This window comes from Taudactylus pleione, unplaced genomic scaffold, assembly GCF_031769625.1.
Source record: "Taudactylus pleione unplaced genomic scaffold, aTauple2 ptg000762l, whole genome shotgun sequence".
Taxonomy (NCBI): domain Eukaryota; kingdom Metazoa; phylum Chordata; class Amphibia; order Anura; family Myobatrachidae; genus Taudactylus; species Taudactylus pleione.
The window spans coordinates 3,554,705-3,573,795 of record NW_028285164.1 but is presented as its reverse complement, the minus strand read 5'-3'; the positions used below and the strand labels follow the sequence as shown (position 1 = coordinate 3,573,795).

Genomic DNA, 19,091 nt, shown 5'->3' with positions numbered 1-19,091 from the left:
AGGGTGGGAGTTATGGCTGGCTGGGCTGTGTTGTGCTGTGCTGCTGTTGTCCATATGGGCTGTGGGCCTGATTCAGAGCTGGACGCTCTTTTTTTTGAGAGCCGGCCTCCTGGCCGCTCGCTAAGCTGTGGGTGACCACCCACAGCTTTTGCGAGCGGCCAGGTGATGGTCACGATGGTCGCGACCATCAGGCTTGCGATGAGATCCTTGTGGTAGGGTCTCGTCCATCGCAAACCCCAGTGAGCTTCCGGCTCTAATAGAGCCGGAAGCTCACTACTGAGTCCGCCCCCAAATGGCAGGCGTTCCTTCAGGAACGCCTCCATTTGGCCAGCCACCCCTCTGCCCGCCTCCAAAACGGGGTGAGCTGTCAATCGCAATCAACAGCCGCTCCGTTTTGGTGCGAGACCCGTAGTGACGGAGCGCCCGTCGCTGGCCGGGTCTCGCGCATGCGCAGTGGGGGACCATCGACCCGCTTGCGAGTGCTGTGCGTGAATCAGGTCCAGTGTCCACTCCAAAGTCCATAGGGCTGTGTTGTGCTGCTGTTGTCCATAGGGGCTGTCTGGGCTGTGTTCTGCAGTCAATTGTCCATAGGGGCTATGTCCACTCCAAAGTCTATAGGGGTTGGCTGGCTCGGCTGTATTGTGCAGGGTCCCATAAAGGCTGTAGTCCTAAAGGGGTGCTGTAGTGTTGTCCAGGGGGTGATCTGTCCATCAGGGGTGCTCCCCCCCAAGTGCAACATTTTTTAAATATTTTTCTGTTTGTGAATTGTGTGCGCTGTAGCCGCACGTTCATCAACAAAGTAGTGCCAAGTGTGCGCCTGTGTCATAAATCAAGGGCCAGCTGGCTCGTCTGTTAAAGGGTGGTGTAACCCTCAAAGTGCACTCCAAAAAAATAAAAAATTAATTTTTTGTGTGTTTGCGAATTGTGTGCACTGTAGCTGCCCATGCATCAACAAAGTAGCAGTGCCAAGTGTGCGCCTGTGTCATAAGTCAAGGGCCGGTTTGGACATCTGGTCCTAACTGAAGGACCTGCCAACAATTTCTGACATGTCTACTGTCACTGCATATGATACTGTCACCGTTGACAGAATGGTGGAGGATTACATCGGTGACAGCATCCAAGTAGGCATGTCAGACAGTCCGTACCTGTACTGGCAGGAAAAAGAGGCAATTTGGAGGCCCCTGTACAAACTGGCTCTATTTTAACTAAGTTGCCTCCCCCTCCAGTGTGTACTCTGAAAGAGTTTTTAGTGCAGCCGAGAACCTTGTCAGCAAAAGGTGTAGGAGGTTGCTTCCACAAAGTGTGATGATGTTCATCAAAATTAATTATCAACTCTTCCAGGAAGACCAGCCTCCAGAAAGAACAGAGGGACCTGTGGTGGTGGATTCCAGCGGGGATGAACTAATACTCTGTGAGGATGAGGACAACACTGAAGAGGGTGAGGAATCGGTGGATGAGGAGGATGAGGACGACATCTTGCCTCTGTAGAGCCAGTTTGTGCAGGGACAGATTAATTGCCAGCTTATTTTCTGGGGGCCCAAACTAACCAATCATTTCAGCCACAGTTGTGTGGCAGACCCTGGCGCTGAAATGATTGGTTTGTTAAAGTGTTCATGTCCTGTTTATACAACATAAGCGTGAGTGGGAGGGCCCAAGAACAATTCCATCTTGCACCTCTTTTTTTTCTTTGCAGATCCTGTCTGCCACTGCAGTGTCACTCCTAGATGAGCCACGTGTTTGTGCCGCCCACTTGTGTCGCTTAGCATAGTCATCCAGCTACCTCGGTGCAACCTTTTGGCCTAAAAACAATATTGTGAGGTGTAAAGTGTTCAGAATAGACTGGAAATTAATGTTATTGAGGTTAATAATAGCGTAGGAACAAAAAAAAAAAAATTCTGTGATTTTAGCAGTTTTTATGCTTTTTTCCCAAAAAATACAGATCCAAAACACAAAACCAAGAAACCAAAACACAGAAGGGTGGTTTTGGCAAAACCAATCCAGATCAAAAACACGAAGAAAGATCCAGATCCAAAACACGAAGAGTGACCGGTGCACACCCCTAACTCATATCCAGTAAACATGTCATAGAGGGGATTCATTTATTTATATATCCCACGCACATAACAGAGAAAATATTTGGCCTTCACATCAGTCCCTGTCCCAGTGGAGCTTACAATCTATATTCCCTGCCACTTGGAAATCAATGCAAATATGAGGAGAACATGCAAACTCCACACACTTACGGTCATGGTGGGAATTGAATCCAAGACCTAAGTGCTGTGAGGCAGTAATGCTAGCCACTAGGCCATCTATGGGCTAAAAGCAGAGATGTGCAGGTTCAGTTTAGTGAAAAACGAACACACCCGAATGTAGGGGGTTCCGAGTGGAATGAAGTCCCAGTTCGGAATCACTTTGGGGTTCTGTGTAGTGCTGAGTCTTGCAGTTTGGAACTTGGATTTAAAACTGGATCTCGTGTGTTTCAGATTGCATTTAAGTCCCACCCTCATGATTTCAGGTGCTGTGAGGTGGTCAAAATTCACTGGAAATTATTGATGTTAATTGTACTAAACGAACAAAAACAGGTCCACATTAAATAGATATGTGCGTGCCCGGTTTACAGAAAGCCGACAACAACCGAATTTAGGAGTTCTGAGTTGAACAGTCCCATTTCAGATCATGTTTTTAGTTCCGAGTCGAACAGAGGCCCTGATTCAGAGCCGGACGCTCTGACTGACAGAGCGCTCGCTCTGAATCAGGGCCGTCCTTCTTAATTTTTAGAGCGGCCTCCTGGCTGCTTGTATAGCTGTGGGTGACCACCCACAGCTATAGCGAGCGGCCAGGAAGATGGTCGCGATGGTCAAGTCCATCGTGACCATCGGGCTTGCGATGATACCCTTGTGGTAGGGTCTCGTTGCCGCAAGCCCTGGAGTGCTTTTGGCTCTATCAGAGCCAGAGAATTTGGAGTTGTATTAGCATATGGGCAAATTAGAAAGGTGTTCTGAGGTGATGTAGTTGACATCCCAAATGCCGGCATCGCCATGGTAAGTAGCGGGGTTAGGGGGGGGTTAAGGGGAGGGTTAGGGGCAGTGGCGTAAACAGGGCATGCCGGCCGCAGTCCAGGTCCGGTAAAGTCACTAGTGTAGTGCGGACCGCAGTGAGTGCAGTCCACACTACACAGTAACACACACCGCTGCCAGCACTGGGTAGTACACTGGTAGTACCCAGCGGCGGTGTGTGTGTTTAAGCAGCCAATGAGAGTCAGACAGACTCTTATTGGCTGATGTGCCCACTGCCAGACCCTGGCTGGAGCTCACTCATGAGCTCCTCCTTCCAGCTCCCGTATTGGGTGATGGGAGGGGACGTCATGACATCTCTCCCATAGTACCGAGCGGGAGGACGGAGGAGAGGACAGCGGCAGGTGCAGCAGGAGTGGGGATTCAGGTAAGTGGTTTTTGTCTGTATGGTAGTCATGTTATACATGTAAGGGGCACTACTGGCCAGGGGCAATGTATAGCAATACTGTAACACTACCGGAGGCACTGTATAGGGGGAACTACTACTGGGGGTACTGTATCAGGGGCACTGTATAAGGGGCACTACTGGGGGCACTGCATAGGGAGGACCACCACTGGGGGCACTGTATAATGGAGACTATAAAAGGGGCACTACTGGGAGCACTGCATAGGGGGACCACTCCTGGGGGCATTGTATAAGAGATACTTCATAGGGAGGAACTACTGGGGGCCTACATAAGAGGGACCACTACTGGGGGCACTGCATAGGAGGGCACTGTATCAGGGGCACTACATAAGGGGGACCACTATTGGGGGCACTGAATAGGGGGACTGTATAAGGGGCACTATCGGGGTCAATGCATAGGGGGGCTCTGTATAAGTGGCATTACTGGGGGCACTGCATAAGGGGGACTACTGGAGGCACTGTATAACTGCACTACTAGGGGCACAGAATAAGGGTGCACTACCAGGAGCACTGCTACTGGGGACATTGCATAAGGGGCACTACTACTGGGGGCATTAAGGTGCATATGGAACAAAAAGGAATCTTCCCAGAGTGACAAGAAATGGGGGGGTTATGTTGACACGCCCTAAATTTTTTCAGTTGCGACGCCCCTTGTGGCACGTGGACACACCAACTTTTCGGTGACAAGCACAGATGGGGTGGAGGCCCATTTTTAATTTTTTCCTGGGCTCCAAATATGCCACTAGTTAGGGGGAGTATTAGGGTTCAGGCACTGGAGGGAGGGTTAGGTTTAGGGTGCGGGGAGGGAGAGTTAGGATTAGGGAGAGGGGAAGGGTTAGGATACTTACCGACAGGTGTCGATATCCTAACCCTGCTGGCATCGGGATTCTGACTACTGGGATCCCGAGTGCCGGCATCCCATACCCAACTGGTTCTGAGAAGTACATATGGGAATCTATTCTATGGGCATGTGGTGTCCCTTTCATTTAATGTATTGATCTAATTTATTACAGACATTAATGGTAATAGTGGCCCTTTATCAGGTTAGAGGGCTGCACATGAAGTTGTGCCCGGTTGCCCATCAGTGGATATTATGTTGGTGGAGCAGTAACTTATACACCACTGCTACCCATGAGGTCATTATTGCTGGGAGAGCACCTAAGTACGTTTAAAGATCAATTTTTAGCTGGAAAATTTTGCTCAGTTTCTACATGCAACAAATGAGCAACTTTCAAAAAATATACTTTATATGGCGATTATTACACATTATTGCTGTCATTGTTGTTTTATTGTGATGGTTTATTTTCTTTCCTTTCTGTTTAATTAATTTATCACATTTCACAGAATAATTATCTACATTGGTGTTTTTCCACAGTAGATGGAATATACAGTAGAGCTAATTGTGTAACATTGTATTATAGACACATTTAGGGGACAGTACGGTATATATGTTACCTTTAGTGAGTTTTCCTTTCCAAACTGGATCAGGATTGTCCTTCCCCTCCGGTAACACGGACAATGTAATTTCCTCTGCAATTCCTTTCACATTAATCTCTATGAAGGGACAATTCTCTAGTTCTGTATGGATTTTAAGATGTAGACTCTAGAGATACAATGAAATTTGATTCTTAATAGAGTACCCTTGCCACATAATCACCCCATGGGCCCACCTATTTGGGGTGTTTCCTGAACATTTGGGAACTCTGGGCAGTAGAGGAGATCAGGGAATTCCTTTTTGAAAAACATAAACATCTTTGGACTTTATTACACCAGAGAAGCGGATTCTGGTTTGGGGGTTTATTTACTAAAGTGAGCGACTTTAGAAGTGGAGCTGTTGCCCATAGCAACCAATCAGATTCTACTTAACATTTAACTAGCACCTTCTAGCACACTTGCCTACCCTCCCGATTTGGCCGGGAGCCTCCCAAAAATCGTGTGCCACTCCCGGCCCCCTGGAAAGGCAGGCAAGCCTCCTGGCAGCCGCCAACCCCTCCTGCCTCACCCCCCCATCTCCCCCGCAATCATATGAGAATCCCCCGCAGCAGGATGGGAAGGAGGCGGTGAATCGCGTCATTTTGGCCCTGCCCCTTGCTTCACAATGCCGGGATCCTCGTCATTGTGTAAAGGGGGTGGGGCCAAAATGATGCGATTGCGTGACCATGCCCCCATTCAGTCCACAAATGATGGCCACGCCCCCCAATTATACAGTTCTGGCTGCCCCTCCCGAAAGGGGCAGCCAGAATGTTGGCATCTCCTGCCTTCTAGAAGATAATAGCTATTATTCATATTTACTAAAATGACTACTGTTCATTATGGTCATTGTTCTGTCTGGTACCATTTGTCATCTAAGGAACATATCAGAGGGGGGGAGGGGATGTGGAGGGTATAAAGATTACAACAGATAATTCCGAATCATTCTGTGACTTGGAATGCAGTCACTTTCACAGTAAATTGATAAAAGGACCACATTTTTAATAGACATAGAAAGAAGATATTAGAAGCATGGGGTAAATTTACTAACATTTGATTTTTGTCGATTTGGTGTTTTTCTGTCATTTGGGTGTGATTTTGCAAATCAGAGGTTCACTAAAGGACAATTTGACTGCAATTCGCAGGTGAAACATGACTTAACACACCAATTCGGCACAATACACCAAACGACCAAACATTATATCACGTACAAGGAGTCAAATACAAATCATGAATGTACTGAAATTGTGTTTGTCAAATCAATAAAAATCACACCAAAATTGCAGCACAATACACAAAATAAAAAGATCTGCCTGTGAGCTGAGTGTTTGACTGAATCACTGAACAGATCGATATGATCTGTGCAGGCTTTAGTGTTAAAAGGTATAAAGAAACAGGCAACCTTGAATTCCACTGTAAAGAACAATATTAATTCTATATTTTATACTATCATCCATGCAACCACCGCCACCAGGGTGCAGGGAAGAGCTGGTAAATCCTCAGGAGGGGGAACCTCATTTTATTTTTGGGGTCCCCACTTTGAGGATTTGCAGCCTTGGGCTGACCAGTTTGGGGCTGGTTTACATTATGGCAGGGGGACCCCAGGCTGTTAGTCTCCTTGCTATTGTGTAAGCCCCCAGCTGGTTGAGCCCGGTGCTGGTTACTGGAAAATAGGGATACCCCATGCTGGTTTTCGTTCCAGTACCAGACCTGGCTCAGAGATCCGGAGCTGTTTTTGTTTTTGGGGGGGACCGCACGCAATAGGTTTTTTTTACATGATCCCTTTATTTAATCCTTTTAACACAAAAGCCTGCACAGATAATACAGGTTGAGTCTCCCATATCCAAAATGCTTGGGACCAGGGGTATTTTGGATAATGGAATATTCCGTATTTTGGAATATTTGCATATCATAATGAAATATCTTGGGAATGGGACCCAAATATACACACAGAATGCATTTATGTGTTATATACACCTTATACACACAGCCTGCAGGTCATTGTATACAATATTTTCAATAATTTTGCGGCTCAAGCAAAGTTTGTGTACAGAAATGAAATTAATTTATGTTTCATATACACCTTATACACACACAGCCTGAAGGTAATTTTATAAAATATTTTTAATAAGTTATGCCTTAGACAAAGTTTGTGTACATTGAACCATCAAAAATCAAAGGTTTCATTATCTCAGTCATGCCAAAATAATTCCGTATTTCGGAATATTCTGTATTTCAAAATATTTGGATATGGGAAACTCAACCTGTACTGATCTGTGCAGACCTTTGAATCTGCTGCCAACTGTCAGTGGATTCATGCTTTGATTGGTCTGCAAAAGTTATTGTAAGTGGAGCAAATTGACTGATCTCGCACACAACAGAAATCGTATCACTATCGAATGTAAATAGTCAGTCAAATACGCTGATAAGTAAATTTGGGTTTTTAGATCATAAAACATTCTGGTGATGTCAAACATGATTTCTAGTAACTCTTCAAAAATTTATCATCACTACCATCAAAATGCAGTGTACGAGGTTTTGCTATAAAATAACGAGACTGTGATTCCACCTAGTAAACAAAGTAGTCAGAACCGGTTCTAACTGCATATGTAGTAACCTTGAACTTGTCTGAACCTCCATGACAAGCAGCAACACTCTATGACGTTCAGTTGATTGCGAGTCACCATTTAATTTGGTTGTGTTTTCTGTAGAGTGCCAAAAAAATGCTACGTTTAAAAGTTGAACAACGTGTCGTTTTGAAAATTTTTGTAAATTTTTTTTCGATATCAAGGGTGTAATTTTGCAAGAATGGGTTCCAGAAGGCACAACAGGTAACCAGCGTTATTATAAGGAAGTTTTGAAAAAGCTGAGAGAAAGAATCAGAACGAAACGGCCGCAACTGTGGAAAAGTGGTTCCATTCTTCACCAGGACAACGCGCCCGCTCACACAGCACTTTCTGTGACCGACAATCACATTACTACACTTACACATCCTCCATACTCGCCCGATTTAGCACCTTGCGACTTTTATCTTTTCCCAAAAGTTAAATCAGTGCTTAAAGGGGCACATTCTGAATCAGTTGATGCTGTAAAGAAGAAAACGGCAGATATGTTGAAACAACTAACAGAAATTGATTTGCTCCATGTCTTCCACCAGTGCAAAACAAGACTACAGCGATGTATTAGTGCCAATGGGGAGTATATTGAAGGGGGCAAACATTCAATTTGTAATACCAATAAATAAAGATGAGTCATTTAATCAGTCTCGTTATTTAATAGACATACCTCGTATGCTTGTATATGTGTGATGTTACCTCATCGGACAAATCCAGATCTGGTTTTCCACTGATTGTATAATTCATTTTAGTATGCAGTGAGATTTTGGTGTGGTGAGGTTTGTCAACCCTCTTAAAGTCTTTTTTCAGTTCATCAAGTCTCTGGGTGAGGTGGAAACAATAACAGAAATGATTTATAAAGCAAATATAACACAATACTTCTTCTGCAACACGCAAGACAAAACCAGGTCATAACAGAGGCTGGGGGTGAATGTAACAGCCTGTGATGCTGTAACATCTGCATTTTCCGTTGAGATGAAAACCCCCATAGGCAGCAAAGGCCAAACCACCAGACAACTGGTTATAAAATGAGAATCAACGAAAGTCACCAAATGTAATACTTGTTTGCCCTTGCAAACGATTGTTTGACAGTTAATTGTTTTTTGGAGGATACACTACAAGTACACTACAAGTAGTTTTCTTCCTGGTCCCCTTCTGGGATGAAGATCCACTTACAGCAACAGCAGCAGCAACAGGCATAGTCATCAAGGATCCTTCTAAGTATTCACGGACAGGAGGGGAGTCAATCATGCTTCGAATAACAACATTGGATGCAGCAGGACTACTCCCGATGACGAATGAGGATGTTGATGATAAAGGTGTTGGTGTTGTAGATCGAAGGCGCTTGGATCCCACAGAGAGGGAGCAGGTAAGTGAACTTGTTACGTTTTGAGTTTTGGAACTTGGCGACATACACTTTGATATTTGATGAATGTGCTCCAAGTGACAAAACAAGGAGGAGGTTCCTAGGTGGTTTAGGTCCTTCCCTCTACTCACTCTTGCTTGGCAATGGATACATATGGCTTGACAACTGTTGTCCGGATTGGGGCTGAAATAATTCCACACGTGAGTAGTGGATTTTTATGTCTTTTGCCCCAGCATGACAACAATGGGCTTTGGCATTTTCAATCCATGGGCAACAGCTGTTACCTTACTTACACAAAGGACATCCACGGCATCAACATCCTCTTCACCAACATCTTCATCATCAACATCCTCATCATGCTTAGCGCCTTCAAATGCCAAAATATCCTCCTCCATGTGCAATTCCACAGAAGCATCCTTACTGACTACGTCTGCAAGATGTTGACTGCCCTTACCCACATTTACAGAGGGCACACAAATGTTGGAACTTGGAGGATCCTCCAGTACATTAGTATTTAGGTCTGGCTCACACATGGCAACCGAGGACACACTTGCACTCTCCTCAGGAAAATTGTGATTTCGATTTCTCAGGGCACACAGTTGGTTTTTCCAGAGCTGTTTAACTCATCTTAACAACTTTCAATTTTTTAATGGTACCACCACCACTACTACTACAAGCAGAAGGGCTATCAGAATCAGAACCAGCAATCATCATAAATAAAGGCCAAGGACTTATCCTTTCCTTGCCACTTTGTGTAGTGAATGGCATATTGCCAATTTTTTTTTATCTAAAGGCAACTTGCCTTTCAATATTTTTTTCTTAACTTCAGTATAAGTAGCTTTACCATATCGATGGCATGGCCCTGGGGCATGGACCTTCATAGAGGACGAGGAAGTCGACGGCCTTGCACTGCTGGCGGCAGCTACAATATGTGGTTCTTGGCCTTGCTCTCCTGTCATGCGACAGCCCTCCATATTTTCTGTGGTCTTGAAGCAGTGTCACAAGCACCAATAGTGTAGCCAAGGTGTGGTTACAAAATGCACACACTTAAATAAAATAAATTAAATAAATTGACAATATATATATATATATATTTTTTTTTTTTGACGGTCCAGAATTTGGGCCCAGAGCACCGATTGATGATGACTTGAGTCGGGCAGCACTAGGTTGCGTTTCTGTATCTTGTGCAGCTAAGCCTAACACGCAGACACACATGGAAAATAAATTGACAATATATTTTTTTTGACGGTCCAGAATTTGGGCCCAGAGCACCGATTGATGACGACTGGAGTCGGGCAGCACTAGGTTGCGTTTCTGTATCTTGTGCGGCTAAGCCTAACACGCAGACACACATGAAATATAAATTGACAATATATTTTTTTTGACGGTCCAGAATTTGGGCCCAGAGCACCGATTGATGACGACTGGAGTCGGGCAGCACTAGGTTATGTTGCTGTATCTTGTGCGGCTAAGCCTAACACACACACACACAGAAAATAAATTGACAATATATAAATATTTTTTTTTTGATGGTCCAGAATTTGGGGCAGAGCACCGATTGATGATGACTGGAGTCGGGCAGCACTAGGTTGCATTGCTGTATCTTATGCGGCTAAGCCTAACACACACACACACAGAAGATAAATTGACAATATTTTTTTTTGACGGTCCAGAATTTGGGCCCAGAGCACCGATTGATGACGACTGGAGTCGGGCAGCACTAGGTTGCATTGCTGTATCTTATGCGGCTAAGCCTATTATGCACACACACACAGAAAATACATTGACAATATATATATATATATATATATATATATATATATATTTATTTATTTATTTATTTTTATTTTTTATTTTTTTTAGGGTGTCCAAAATTTGGGCCCAGATGGACACAGCAGACAGCACAGCACCAGCCCAGATGGACACAGCAGACAGCACAGCACCAGCCCAGGTAGACACAGCAGACAGCACCAGCCCAGATAGATCAGCAACAGCCCAGATGGACACAGCACTGCACCAGCCCAGATGGATCAGCACCAGCCCAGTTGGATGCAGCAGACAGCACAGCACCAGCCCATATGGACACAGCAGACAGCACAGCAGTGACAGCACCAGATGGATCAGCACCAGCCCATATGGACACAGCAGACAGCACAGCAGTGACAGCACCAGATGGATCAGCAGTGCGCAAGCCCAGGACACAGCAGACAGCACCAGCACAGCACGAGCACCAACACCAGCACCTCTCTGAGCCCTACACTACCCACCCTTCCTGTTCAGTCTCCACAGCTGGAGTGAGATGACATCTGCCGCGTGGTCCCTTATACACTACATAGATCATAGAGGCAGAAAGCTTGCAAGCCACGAGCCTCTTGTTAAATGACACAGACAGCACAGTAACCCTGTGCAGCTATGTTGCTGATAAATGTGGCTAACGTGCACACACACAAAAAAAACACATTGATTGATTGAATTAATTTTTGGGGGGCACTTGGGAGGCACCAGCCTCTTGATAAACAACACAGGCAGCACAGTACCCCTGCTCACCTACGTTGATGATAAGTGTGACTAACACGCACACACAAAAAATTGTTGTTTTCTTTTTTCACACTGGGGGGGAAGCACCCCTGAACGAGGCAGCAGCCCCTTGATAAATGAGACACAGGCAGCACAGAACCACTGCGCACCTACATTGCTGATAAGTGTGGCTAACAGGCGCGCACAAAAAATTGTTTTTATTTTTTTCACACTGGAGGTGAAGGGCACCCCTGAATTAGGCAGCAGCCCCTTGATAAATGACACAGACAACACTCCTAATGCAGCTACGTTGCAGATAAGTGCGGATTGTTAACACACACACACGAAAAAAAATATTTTTTATTTACATTTTTTGGGGGCACTTGGGGGGGGAGGACCCCTGAATTAGGCAGCAGCCCCTTGATAAATGACACAGGTAACACTCCTAATGCAGCTACGTTGCGGATAAGTGCGGATTGTTAACACACACACACATGAAAAAAAATATTTTTTATTTACATTTTTTGGGGGCACTTGGGGGGGGAGGACCCCTGAATTAGGCAGCAGCCCCTTGATAAATGACACAGGCAACACACCTAGTGCAGCTACATTGCGGATAAGTGCTGATTGTTAAGACACACACACAGGAAAAAGAGAAAAATTATTAGAATTTTTGGAGGGCCCTTGGGGGGGGAGGAGCCCTGAATTAGGCAGTAGCCCCTTGATAAAATGACACAGGCAACACCCCTAGTGCAGCTATGTTGCGGAATAGTGCGGATTGTTAACACGCACACACACAGGAAAAAAACATATTTTTTATTTTTATTTTTTGGGGGGCACTTGGGGGGAAAGCACACCTGATCGAGGGAGCAGCCCCTTGATAAATGACACAGGCAGCACCCCTGCGCACCTACATTGCTGATAATAAGTGTGACTAATGCACAAACAGAAATAAAAAATATATATTTTTATTTTTTTGGACAGAGCACCCCCTGGATAACACAGCAGAACAACCAGCCAGCCCCTATGGACAATAGCCAGTCAGCCCCTATGGACTACAGCCATATCCTATGGACAGGACAACAGTCAACTAGCCCCTATTTGGATTATGGACAACAGCCAGCCAGTCCTTATGGACAACAGCCAGCCAGCCCCTATGGACAGGACAACCTCACAACAGGCAGCCAGCCCCTATATGGACAACAGCCAGCCCCTATGGACATTAAGCAGCCAGCCCCTGAGTGACAATACAACTGTAGCCAGCCCCTATGCACAGCAGCACAGCTCCCTTATCCCTCCCTCTTCACTCTCCACAGCCGTAATGAAAAATGGCGGTGATCGGAGGACCTTTTATACAATCCAAAACCAATGAAAATCTGACAGCAGGATGATGATGTTTTGCCTCGTTTTGAGTCAGGCGGGAAAACCCGAGCCGGCTCGGATCTGACTTGGATCCCCTAAGTTCGGGTGGGTTTGGATCTCTGAGATCTGAACCCGCTCATCTCTAGTTTAAACCAGCCAACCCTGCTCCCTACCCAGCTTGAAACCCCACTGTTAAGCAACTTGGGATAAGGCATTTTCACTCATCTCATGCGAGCCATCTACCACATCCAAGAACATCCAGGCACTGATAATCATCAGTGGCCTCCCTTTCCAAGTTCTGTGGTTTTCCTTTCTTTTAACTTTTTTCCTAAGTTTATGGTACCACTTGATTTCGTTGCATTCTATACTTGTACTTGATGCTCATCCTTCGGTACCATATCAGGCATTAAAAACTTGAAGTTACTTTTCCCAGAATCTTTTGGTTCAGACCAAGAACAGCTTCTTCTTTGTTTATTTTTGACAGATTAAAGGTTTCTCTTGCTTAAACCTCTTAAAGACACACCCATTGGCCAATTTCTGCTTTACCTTTCAACCTTGAAGTATTGTATTGGCTATTGGCATACTTCACTGGCAAATTCTTATCTTTCAAAGAGCCACCCTCATCCTGATAGTCACCAGCATCACAATTTCCAGACTTTGGCTTTCTGTTATCATATCATATAACGGGCACTACCACCCTCAGATTCCAGACTCTCATGTCCAGGTAAGATACTTGAATCTTTGCTCCATTGATTCACAAACATTATCTCACGGGTTTGATGGCTATCTGCCACTTCATTAAAGCATAGCTCTCTTGGATTTTCTTGTGCATCTGCTTTTAGAGCCTTGAAAATATGATGAACTTCCACACGTTCCACCAGTACAGGCTGAAGTTCACTCTCCACAGAGGTTTTTATATTTAAGTACTGATTAGCTGGGCTACTTGCTTCAAGCTTTGTAATGTGAGCCAACTTCACTTCCCCACAGACAAAATCAGCAGCAGTGCAAGTTCCATCCTGCATGCATGAAGGCATTGTTTCAGATATATGAATTACTCTTCACAAGACTGTCAGTATTAACTTTCTTTAAGGTTCTGCTGTCCACAGCAAAACTGTGTGATTGAGTCACATTCATATCACTCTGAACACATGGCAACAAGAGAGTCTCATCCTTTGAAGCCATCACTATCTCTGTAGACTTCTGTACATCCTGTACCATTGCCTCACAGTTCATACGGTCACCATCTGTATTTGTCAATTCTTTGGCATCAACTTTAGACACAGTTTGGTTATCTGGATCTGTAACTCTTTGTGTGGACTTCACATCCTCAACTATTACTGTAAGCTAAAAGACACTGCAAGGTACTTCACCCCCTTTTGGAAGACAGTCTTTCAGAAAATTTCCCAACTTTGATACTTTTGTCCCTTCTTGGGCACTGTGAAGATGAGGACATCTTCCTTGTCAAATTGCTTCTGACAAACATCATTCTTCTGGGACATCTTGCTCGTTCAAGCATCTCAATGCTCATCCACTGATCATCACACAAGACACTTGGCACTGGTAGCAGATCATTCTTCATGCCAGCCTCTTCAGGATCAACCTGTAGTAATTGCTGCTTGTGTTTATGTACTTCTGTTACACTGGGTTCAGGGAACACATCAGACGTCATTTTAGGTCCAGAATCCAATCTCAGAGTGTCATCCAGCTTTTTTCCTCTTCTGATTTTCCCAATACCATGTGGAACTTTTTATGAGTTGCAAACAGCTGCTCTTCCAGCTACTGTAGGCAATTTTAACCATGGTGTCTTCCAATTTGCACTCTGCTTTATGCAGAATTTCCTCCAGAAATAAAGTCCTTTCTGTCAGACATTCTGAAACTACTGTGGCAGCAACCAAGTTGGATTGGAGTGTCTGTATTTGCTCCCTAAAGTTTGCCTCAAGACGGACAACCTCCTTTGCCTCACGCTCTTTCTGCAGCATCTGGAGACATTTCTCCCTTTCTTCTGAACATTCACAAAGCTTCTCAGACAGAGAATTTCTCTCTAACTCACACTCTGCAAGTCTTGCTTTTGTGGAGACCACTAGAAAGTCTTTTTCTTCTAACATCATAGTTAGAGCCGCCACTTTCACTTGTGTGCACTCTGCGTCACTCTGGTGTCCCTTAACACATTCTTTTAATTCTTCCTCTTTCTGCTGAAGGACTGCATACTTTTCATGCAATTCAACAATGTCTTGCTCTAATACGTCATTCTTTGCAAGCAGCACATCATTATCATACTTTGTAATACATTTGAATGCTTCAGCCTCCTCAAGGTATTCAGGCATAGTTGTCAATTTGAGGTCTCTCTCTTTAAGAGCCTCAATTTCCAGCTCTCTCTCATCTTGCTCATGTTTAAGTGACATTTTCAAAGAGGACAATTCACTGAACAACTTTTCTTCAACTTGCTTATGTACAAACATTTCTTCAGCTTCCTCTCCACGTCACTTATTTGAGCATAACAATATGTCAGTCTATCATGCATCACTTTGTTCATATGGTCAAACTTTTCCATGCACCACATAATCTGGTGGATCAAGCACCTTATTACACACACTGACAGTTTTACTCTGCTTTAGCAATTTAAATGTCTCTTTCTCTGGAACATTACTTGGAGTCCCAGCATTTTAAGAAGAGTTACCACAGAGGATTTCAAACAACATTAAATCACTTCCTTGTAAAACACTTTGTTCACATTCAGACTGGACACTCCAGTCCTGTACTTCTGACTCTTCAGCTTGAATAACTAGGCAACATGCCTTTTCTAAGAGCTTGCATCTTTTTTCTTATATTTATCTGCACACAGCATAAACACAGGAACAGCTTTTATTTACTATATCACACTTTGCCTTCAAAAGTATTTTCAATACAGCAAAACATTTCTCTTCATGTGCCACTACAATTATCAGTATGTACCAAGCACTGTCTCTTTAACAGCCTTTCAAAAGGAATCTCTGCTCCACACCACACTTTATTAGCCACACCTGACTTAATGAGCTTGAGCATTTCAGCAGAATAAACAACACATTTTCCTTTAACCCTTCCAATGCTGCAAAAGTTTAAATGCTTTGCTTTTTTTTGCAGGAATTTCAACATGTATGCACATTTCTCTTCACAGACACAATATATATTTCATATCTGGCAATTCCCAAACATTTGTATGTGTCATAATGGTTTTCCATAAACTGTATGCAGGCAATTTGCAGATAAACAATACTCCAAAAACTTTTGCTTCTGGCAAACTTTGCATCTCCCAATTTGCAGACAATTCTCTTCAAACAAAACTTCATAATGACTTATCTTCACTCCTTTGATGAGTATTGCACTGTTGAGTCCACTATACAGTTGCAGTACACAACCATTAGCTGCTGTATTCCACCTTTTCTGCACATATCGAACTGCCTGCATTCTCCACCATATTGTGGTGTTGTGGGGTAATTTGCTTGGTAGAGTGTCAGTGGTGCAGTGTTAGGTGCTTGAATCAGGGTCCACACATAGCATTTCAGGTTATAAATAAAAGAAAAGTGCTTTACTGTCAGCATAAATATGGAAACAAAAATAACAAACACCTAGCCCCTGTTACAAGTCCAGTCCAGGACTTGTCTCCTGCCAGTATTCCTCCTGCTCCTGACCATGCGTCTAGGTTGCCGGTTGCTAGGAGACCCAGCCGTCAGAGGATTTCACATATTTCCTCCTAGTGTTGCCTGATTGGCACCTGATCCTATTTGAACTTCCTGGACTGTTGCCACCCTGTCAGCTATAGAGTTTTCATGTGGAACTTTTGGTTATGCACCTGCTATCTGTGCATCCAGACTTCCAGCTATATTTTCTACATGCTGCGTGTATTCTGCTCACCGGATTTAAATTACCCAAGTACCCTGGGTCCAAGCAACGCTGTCTCCAAGGCCCTCCAGGCCATACAGCTATCCTGCTTCTATACCACATTTCAAGTAATGCTGTCTGCAGGCCCCTCCAGGCCATACAGCTATCCTGCTTCTATTCCGTGGTTCAAGCATCGATGTCTACAGAGCCTCCAGGCCATACAGCTATCCAGCTTCTATACCGCGGTTCAAGCATCGCTGTCTACTGAGCCCTCCAGGCCATACAGCTATCCTGCTTCTATACCACGGTTCAAGCATCGCTGTCTACAGAGCCCTCCAGGCCATACAGCTATCTTGCTTCTATACCACGGTTCAAGCATCGCTGTCTACAGAGCCTCCAGGTCATACAGCTATCCTGCTTCTATACCACGGTTCAAGCACCGCTGTCTACTAAGCCCTCCAGGCCATACAGCTATCCTGCTTCTATACCACGGTTCAAGCACCGCTGTCTACTAAGCCCTCCAGGCCATACAGCTATCCTGCTTCTATACCACGGTTCAAGCATCGCTGTCTACTTAGCCCTGCAGGCTATTCAGCTATCCTGCTTCTATACCACGGTTCAAGCATCGCTGTCTACAGAGCCTCCAGGCCATACAGCTATTCTGCTTCTATACCACGGTTCAAGCATCGCTGTCTGCTGAGCCCTCCTGGCCATACAGCTATCCTGCTTCTAAACCACGTTTCTAGCTACGCTGCCTACTAGGCCCTTCAGGCCATACAGCAATCCTGCTTCAACACCAGGTTTCAAGCACCGCTGTCTACTAGGCCCTCCAGGCCATACAGCAACCCTGCTTCAACACCACGTTTCAAGCACCACTCTCTACTAGGCCCTCCTGGCCATACAGCAATCCTGCTTCTACACCAGGTTTCAAGCATCGCTGTCTGCTAGGCCCTCCAGGCCATACTGCAATCCTGCTTCTTCACCACGTTTCAAGCATTGCTGTCTACTAGGCCTCCTGGCCATTTAACAACTTTAGTTTGGGCTGTAAACCTACAGTATATTCTATTGACTGTCCTATGGTTTCAGCTCCTTATTGCACCATTGACATGTTGTGTTTTCACTGGTCTATCATATCATTTATTTAGTAAACTGCCATGATTTAACTATACTTCTTGTGTTTGTTCTTCGATGTGCTACGTATATCCAACAAGTCCATCTCGGTCCAAGCAATTGCTAGAGGATCGTAACAGCCCCAATCAGGGCACTGACTCACTTCTTTGCCCCTGACTAACCTTGGGCAGCTAGTCTACAAACATACTCCAAAGTCTCACACTTTGCTTGCTGCAGAGTAATACTGGGATAATTAGCCTGACTTAGCCTCTGGCTTCACAATTGTCAGCTGTCCTAATACAAGCTCTGGCCTGGACTTTAGGTGGCTGGCTGCCATAGTCTCACAGTCTGGCCTGCTTCCTTGCAGGTAACATAGGCTCTGGCCTACTCACATTCATATAGCTCAGTACCAGAGGTTGGTGGCCTTCCCTGTCTCCCACAGGTTTTGGCTCAGGCCTCCTGGCCTTCAGTGGCTTGCTAGCACAGTGAGCTTTGTCTGGCTTGTCTGCCTCAGTTCTCCCTGGACTGAATCCACTGGGCAGCCATTAGATGAGCTAACACCTTGCTTAAGTTTCCTGTGTGGGCAGATCCCTCCAGCCCCACACAGAATCAATGGCTCACTATCGCCATCTCTGGTGATCCTGTTGCAATATATATAAGAAGGCACTCCATAGTGCATAAAAGTTTTAGTAATAAACAATTTAAAAAAAACCTAACATGGGAGAATTACACCTGTATCGAGTATATAACAGTGTGGGCTGGTTTACCGACTCCACCGGCCAGTGTCTCCTCCCGCACATCAATGACTTCAAAAACAAAAGCTATCATGTTTTTCATAATGTATTTCAGTTGTAAAATTTATTTTTCATCTGTAAACTGCTTCCTGACAAAGGCGGGTTGGTGTTTGGATGTATTTTAATTTACTATACAGCTGGTACACATAATGATTGATATACAGGTATATGTATGTACCGCTTATAATTGTTACCATTTTGAAATAATGATAAACTTTTAGAGAACAGTAAAATATATATAATACGTAGTGCATAAGTTTACTTGCGAAACCACTGGATAACGAATTCTGGGAATCAAGGTTAACAATCAGGTGTTTAGTTATGATAATTTTAATTATGCAGGTGAATGGCTTAATGATCTTTAGGGAGTTAATTAGGAACAGGATTAATTTATGATGTGGTGGGCAAATAATAATGGGAATGAGAGAATTAATTATTACAAAGAAATTATGTTGTTGCAATGATGCTGAAGTATATTTTTGATGAGGAGTTAATTATTAGGGGATTATATTACAGTAT

General features: G+C 44.4%; 1 protein-coding gene across 2 annotated transcripts in view; it reads right to left on the bottom strand.

Annotated features, from left to right (window-relative positions):
• Nucleotides 1–19,091, bottom strand: part of LOC148476924 (NACHT, LRR and PYD domains-containing protein 1b allele 2-like) — a 55,149-nt gene that overhangs the window by 4,765 nt on the left and 31,293 nt on the right. For both annotated transcript variants that reach the window (XM_088457514.1, XM_088457515.1), the window contains 2 exons: nt 8,265–8,387; nt 4,936–5,083 (listed from right to left, as the gene is read on the bottom strand). In XM_088457514.1, coding sequence (XP_088313640.1) covers nt 4,936–5,083; nt 8,265–8,387 — 271 coding nt within the window. The remainder of the gene's footprint in view (nt 1–4,935; nt 5,084–8,264; nt 8,388–19,091) is intronic.